Source organism: Arachis ipaensis, chromosome B10 (assembly GCF_000816755.2).
Source record: "Arachis ipaensis cultivar K30076 chromosome B10, Araip1.1, whole genome shotgun sequence".
In the NCBI taxonomy this organism is placed as follows: Eukaryota; Viridiplantae; Streptophyta; class Magnoliopsida; order Fabales; family Fabaceae; genus Arachis; species Arachis ipaensis.
Window position 1 is genome coordinate 117,689,022 of NC_029794.2, and position 7,367 is coordinate 117,696,388.

At 30.7% G+C, this 7,367-nt stretch overlaps 1 protein-coding gene across 2 annotated transcripts; it reads right to left on the reverse strand.

Annotated features, from left to right (window-relative positions):
* Nucleotides 1,495-6,030, reverse strand: LOC107623380 (sulfite exporter TauE/SafE family protein 3). 2 transcript variants are annotated; one of them, XM_021112818.1, is made up of 13 exons: nucleotides 5,868-6,030; nucleotides 5,236-5,549; nucleotides 4,615-4,774; nucleotides 4,052-4,252; nucleotides 3,900-3,964; nucleotides 3,655-3,682; nucleotides 3,385-3,461; nucleotides 3,221-3,307; nucleotides 2,902-2,955; nucleotides 2,530-2,751; nucleotides 2,274-2,367; nucleotides 1,887-2,027; nucleotides 1,495-1,763 (listed from the first exon to the last, which is right to left on the reverse strand). In XM_021112818.1, the coding sequence occupies exons 2-13, from the start codon at nucleotides 5,458-5,460 to the stop codon at nucleotides 1,678-1,680; spliced, it is 1,440 nt and encodes a 479-aa protein (XP_020968477.1). In that variant the 5' UTR covers nucleotides 5,461-5,549; nucleotides 5,868-6,030; the 3' UTR covers nucleotides 1,495-1,677. The 2 variants fall into 2 exon arrangements, with proteins under 2 accessions (XP_020968477.1, XP_016181104.1); XM_016325618.2 differs by having other exon boundaries at nucleotides 5,236-5,995.

The following is a 7,367-nucleotide window of genomic DNA, read 5'->3' on the forward strand; positions in this document are numbered from 1 at the left end:
GAAATTATGCAATTAATAATAATTATTATTATTTTATTTTATTTTATTTTTGGACGGAGGACTGTTATGTCTAACTGAGAGAAATGTTGGAGATTGATTTGTACATTAATTTTTTTGGGGGACTAAAATGTCCATTTTTAAAATCTTTGGGGACTGATCTCGTAATTACTCTACCGAAAAATGAAATGGAGACTGATTTATCTACTAGAGTAAAACCTTGAGAATTGATCTGTGTATTAATTTTTCTTGGGACTAAAATGTTCAATTTTAAAATTTTTGAAAACTAATTTGGATAATTACTCAAATATTAAATAAGACTAAATTATCAAAATGGTACTCCTAAAAAATATTAACAACAAATAAATTTTTAAAAGATTTGAAAAATACAACAAAAAATAAATAATAAATATATATATTTTAAAAAAGACTTTAGAAATCATATTTTAATATAATTTTTTGATGAGAAAAATAATTTTTTTTCATTCTCAAAATTTGATAATTTTATATTAAGTAAATTTTTTGAGATAATACTCAATTTGGTCCTGAACTTACATGCAAGTCTCAATTTAGTCCCTGAGGTTTCAATTGCCTCTATTTAGTTCCCGAAGTTTATAAACGTGCCTCATATTAGTCCCTGAGACCATTTTTAGTATAAAAACGTTAATACTAATAGAGCCCTGTTGTAGACTATCACATGTCATGTTAAAACTTGTAAATTGATGCAATTTTGGTTTTGACATTTAAATAGCTCAAAAACGACATTGTATTACTTATTTTGTTAGGTAAAATTTTAATAAACACCATTTAGGATGTTGTTTTTAGGTTATTTGAGTGCCAAAACCAAAACGACATCATTTTACAAAGTTTAGTGTGGCATCCGGCTGCCACGACAGTGTTCCGTTAACGTTTGTACGTTAAAAATTGTTTCAAGGACTAACATGAGTTATGTTCACAAAGTTTGTAGACTAAATAGAGGCAGTTGAAACTTTAAGGACTAAATTAAGACTCGCGTGTAAGTTCAGAGACCAAATTGAGTATTATCTCAAATTTTTTTTAAGAAAATTAATGTGAATGACCAAATTTTAAAAAAAAAAATCTAGAAATTTCGTTTCAATTTTTTTTGTGCTCTTTCTAAATATTTATTCAAATCTTGCCAAAATAATTTGGATCAAATAGATAAATCATTTGCTAAATACAAAAATTTTTTTTGTTACTCATAAAAGAATATAATATTTATTAGTTATTTTTGTCGTTTTTTTAAATTATTCAAGAATTGTTTTGTCGATAACATTTTTTAGAGACTTTTTTTTCTGAACGCATAAATTTTTTGAATACCGAATTGGTAGATATGAGATTAAATAATTGTCCCCTTACGTGTTGTCATCTTCAACTTTTAACAATTAACATGCCAACCACATGTTCCAACCAAAAGACAAGTAAAAAAACAAAGCAAATCACCGACAATGCACAGTGATTTAACTCGCACAGTTTTGATTGTAGGGAGAAAAAATATATATTATATATAATATCAGTCTGGAAATGTCCTACAGATTACAGCATGAGTTGGCAAAATTTAGAATAATGGACAATTTTTGACCAGAAAGCTCTTGGCTTTTCTGCTACTACAATATGCAAATTGCAAAACATGACAAAATCATTCTTCCAAGATGGGGTGTGTTATGATCCATATTTGCACAGATTCTCAAATCCCATGTATTCATGATTCTCAATCTTGTATACCATGTTTGATATTCCAACTCCACCTAACAAAAGGAATCATTAAAATGAAATAACTTCTAAGAATTCATATCTAATTAAATGAAATACTTTTTCACATTGAGATGTTAGTATAAACAATTTGAAAGAGAGAAGATTAGGAGTCTCACCTAATGAGATTGCACTAACAAATATTGTGCCAGCAAGAATGAAGATGATAAGGGAAGCTCTCCCAAATAGGATGATCAATCTCCTCACAATATGCTGTCCAACCAAGGCAGCTATAGTGGCCACCAGAGTCAAGTATGCAGCTGTACAGCATTTTGTGAAAAGCACATGCATCATAATCCACCCGTTAAGTGATAAAACTGAAAATTAAGAGTGCGTTCGCGAGTCGAGATCTTAGAGGAAAAAGGAGGGAAGAGAATGGCTTGACCAGTAAATTGGAATAACATTTTACTTGTCAAAGTCAAACCCTTCTTTCTCCTCTAATGCCCGACTCGCCCGACTCGCAAAGGCTAAATGCAGGGTACTAAAGAATATTCTCGGGAACTAACCATAAGGAACCGGGAAACGCTTCAACAAGTAGTATTCTATAACAGACATGGATGAGGAGAAGATCATGGCGAAGGTGGCAGTGGCGCTTGACACCTAAACACAAGATATTGAATCTAGTCAATACCATAAGTTCAAATTACCATATAATTTGTCAAGATACATAGATGTTTTTAGGTACCAATTTTGACAATATGACAATGATTCTTTAACCAAAATGTGACAAGATTCATAATATTAGTGCAACAGGAAACTCACCTGAGGTGGGACTCCCAACTCCAAAAACAGTGGTCCCATAACAAATCCTCCTCCAAGTCCCAGCAAGCCGCCAACTACTCCAGCCAGTAAACCGAAGACGCAATATATAAACAGCTGAAGAACAGTGAAATTTTTCTCTTCATCTCCGGTCGAAGAGATTACTCTACGCCCGCTAAATAAGCCACTTGCCTCATAAGCAGTTACCCCAACTGACACCGGAATCTGTTAAAGATGAAAATATTATGCATTGTATTATCTTTTGAAAATTTTGTTTTGTGCTAATGGAGTAATGGTACGTCGTGTGCATTCGAGTAAAGCCGAAAAGACTCGAATAAGGTTAATGCTATGGAGGAACACCATGAGCAGAATTACCTGTAGAATGTTCAGCACCCAGTATGCTGTTGAACAAGTAGTTGTATAGTATTCCTGTTAATTGAAGAATGGAAGTATTGGATTAGTGTGTGTTTAGTTTTGCTTTTCTAGAATTGATTTTCAGTTAGAATTAAGTTTTATTAAAAGTGATTTATGTTTCTTAGTTTCCCTAAAAATGATCCGACAGAAAGCGAAAGAGTCACTTTTGCTAGAAGCAATTCTTGAGACTAGAATTGAATCTGAGACCTAGTAACTTTCATACACAAAAATAGCCAAAATTGAATCTTGAAGTGTATAATTGATTCTTAGTTGTACAAACCTTGATAATCTGTAGTGCAAGAAATGAAAACCAAACAAATAGAAGTAATCCCAACTCCTTCCAGTATATATTTTCAATAATAGTCACCTGCAAAGTCTGAATTGTTAGACATGAAATTCATTTTGTTCAATTAGAACCAGCCGAAAAATAATGACATCAGTCACCTGGTGTTCCTCCTTCTTTGCTGTGCCACCATTTGGCCCGGCAGGAAGAGGTTTGTACTCTGCTTCAGCACCAGAACCTATCACAAAGAAAGTTGTATAAACCTTGACATGAGAAAATGATCCAAGATAATAGTACATCAAAAGTTCAATTATCATGAACAAAGCCAAGTTGAACTATTAAGTTTTAATGGATTAGTATATCCAAATGGACAGTTATTTAAAGCCAAAAGGAGAGTGTTTAGGTACATAATACAAGATTTCCAAACTCACCATTTGTCTCTTGTCGCTGAGCAGCTTCCTAAACAACAATTAAACAAGACAAGTTAAGAAGTGAGCAACGAGTAATTAGCAATCTAGCACTACATTATTGACACCAAATTAAACACTGAAAATATCATTATTACAAATTTATCAGAAAGCATCCATAATTGAGTGTTTGTAATAAACAGATTTACTAACAATAATTAAAATGAGGAGCACCGAAAACTATATATGAATAAAAATTTTAACGAGACCTTTTTCATTATGGTTTCCTTCTTCCAAGTTTCCACACCCTTAAAGAATGCCTTGGTTGATGTAACTGCAAAAAACCACATCAAAGATCAGTAAGAACTGTAAGAACGAGGAGAAAGCCTAAATTGTAGTCAGTGTTAAGATTCATCATTACCTACAAAGATAACAATAAGCAGTATAGTGACCATCCAATCAGGGAAAAGAACATTGAAGGTCACTCCAATGCTGATTCCAAGCATCAGCATTGGTTGAATGAGAAGTGCCAAATCATAGTCAATTATAGGCATATCCAATGTTGGATGCCTTAGTCTAAGGTTGTAGTAAACAGTTGACAAAGCTGCTCCCATGATCATACCTGAAAACAAAAACAAAATTGGCTTATAATTGAAGATAATTGGACTCATGGGAATTGCAATTCTTTTATTTGAAATGTAAAACTATTATAATACAATGTTAGTGATAAATTTAGTCTATGAGCTTTCACACCATTTTCACATTAAAAAAATGAATAAAAAATGACCCCAAGTTTTTATTATTCTCTTCCTGCAACTACTAAAATAACTCATGAAAAATAACAGCAGAAATCTTGAGATTAAAATTTTCTGAGCCAAATCAGCTAGTACACCTAAACACTATCTGGCATAAACAAACTCAAATGAGAAATTTATAGCAGAATGGTGATCATCAAATTTATTATTATGTGTGCTTTTGTCTTACATTTTGAGATAGCAGTTGATGATTTTGGATCAAAACCAATGATGAGACTAAGCATGGGAACAAATATGCCACCTCCACCAACACCACCTACGCTTCCAAATGCAGCTCCACAAAATCCAATAAAGCTACCAAGCACAATTCTCCACCCGAATTCCATATCCTGCACATATTATAATAAATATATATTAACATCCATTTATAAACTTCCCCGACACAGAATAATAATAATAATAATAATAATAATAATAATAACACATCAGCCACATCAGCAATCACAATAAATTCAATAAATTCTAGCAGCACTTTTTTTTAGCCAAAGCTGCTACATAACATAACTGCACTACCAATTTGAAAATAATAATAATAAAAAAACTCTTTTTTGAATCCCAAAATACATTTAAAAGGGTCAGCCAAAAAAAATCAAAGAATTCAAAAAGGTTGTTGAACTTGTATACCATTCACTACTCACCATGAGAGTTAAAACTGAAAAAGAAGACTTAAAAAACTGAACAAAACAACACCAAATCTCTTTTCGCCTTTGGAAGATTAAACAATATCAGACACACAAATCAAGTGAGGAAAAAAGAAAAGAAAAAGCAAAAGGATAAAGAGCTTAATTACCGGCCACACATGTTGATAACCTGATTCATTAGCTTGCCATAAGAAATTCACAGCTATGTTCAGGAAACTCTGATCTTGTTGAGTAACATTGAACCATGGAACTTCCATCTTCATCATCCTTTCACCAGAAACAAACACCATAACAGATGCAAAACACAGCAACAACATCCATATGGATCCCATTCCCACAACACCCTTCAACCATCTTCCTCCAAACTCAGCCATAATCAATTTTTTCTCACTTTTTTTTTCTTCAACACAACTCCTTCCTTTTCTACTCTTTCTCTTCAAAAGAAAGTTTGAATCTTCACCACCTTATAGTATTAAAAAGAACTATATGGGGTAAAATATTTCACGTTTCTGTGATCAAATCTGTGCTAATTTTCTAAGATAAACAGAATTTGACAGCTAGCAAGTCAGTTAAGGCAAGCAATTGACGATTATAAGAAAGAGTTTATTTTAATTTGATGTATGCGTCTATGGCTTAAATAAATGATTATATTGTAGAAAAGAGGGGCGAAGAATTAAATTAAAATTGAATGAGCAAACTTCCAAGGAGTTCACTTTGGCGTGAAGGAACAGAATCAGAATCAAAGATAGTAACAACGCAGATACGAAAAAACAATGAGTACTTGTTGATTGGGAAGAGAACAAAACAACGATTGAGCTCAAGATTGAAGCGTTGATGGGAACTCGACACAACAACAAATTTTGCAGTGAGTTTTGGCGAGGTGACGAAAAACAGCTCCTTTTTCTTTTTCTTTTTCTTTTTTTTTCGTTAGTTTCTTTGAATGAAAAAGATACATAAAATTATATAAAAATTTTTTATTAAAAAAGTAAACTAAAAATATATATAATAATTATTATAAAAGTTAAGTACGATTTTAGTTTTTAAGGTATAAATCAAAAAAAATTTTCGTTCCGAATTTTTTTTGATAATTAATATCAGTCTTAATTCATATATGTATTATTATTGGGTATTAAAAATAAATTTTGTTTGTATTACTAATATTTTTTTAACTTTCCTCACTCAATCTGTAATTAGGTTCAAAAGCTAGTCTATCTCATTGAAAACAAATGTAATATAATCAGTTTTTATCTGAAAGTACTATACATTGACATAATCATAAGAGAATCAACTTTAGCTCGTTAACAATATGGTGTTTGGTTACTACAGAAATATTTTTATATAAAATTATCAATAAATCATGTATGCCTTGTGATAAAAATAATATATTCAACATGAATATTGTTTGTTAGGTAAAAGATATAACAGGTTAACAAAAAAAATCATTACCATGGGTATATTTATTTTAACAAATATTCTTCTATCTAATACTATAAAAAATACACTGACTATCCTGAATTACTACAGGTTTAACTTCTATTGACAGTGATAGAATACCTAAATTGAGACATTCCGGACTATAGTATTCATCAAACAAACAATCAATAAAACACGTATCCATGTTTTCTCATTTTGAGTAAATTTACGCATAAAAAAAAGAAAAGAAAAGAAGAGCTGAAATAGCAAGAGCGATAAAAATGATGATTCTCATAATTTTGTTTGACTATTTATATATAAAAGACCAGAAGACTATAGTTATCTAAAGGATGTGGGGTATATTCGATTCAGAAGTTAATGACCAATTGACCCACCTACCTACCATAGTACCATGTTGCAAATGTGCTGATATTCGGAGTTCAATCCCAGTTAGCTAAATGCTAACGACTACCATATAGCTTATCAAAATGAACAGGAATATGGTTGACCAAAAATTAAAAGAGAAAGTGTGTTTAGACTTTAGAGTCAATATTGCTTAGTTAATATTACAATCAACATTCAATATTAAAAAAAATCAAAATTTTTAAAAATCAAAATATTTTAAACATAATTAGAAAAATATTTTGATAATTTATTATAATATTATTTAAAATTAACAGATATAATATTAGTTCTCTAAATTACTCATTAAAAAATAAATAAAAATAAACATCGACTCTAGACATCTTTGAAAAACATTGGTCCTTTTTTTGAATAATATAATTTTTTATAATTATATTATTCATGATTCTAATTGTTATAATTATATTGTAAATTTATTGGTATTTATGAATTAATATGTATGTGA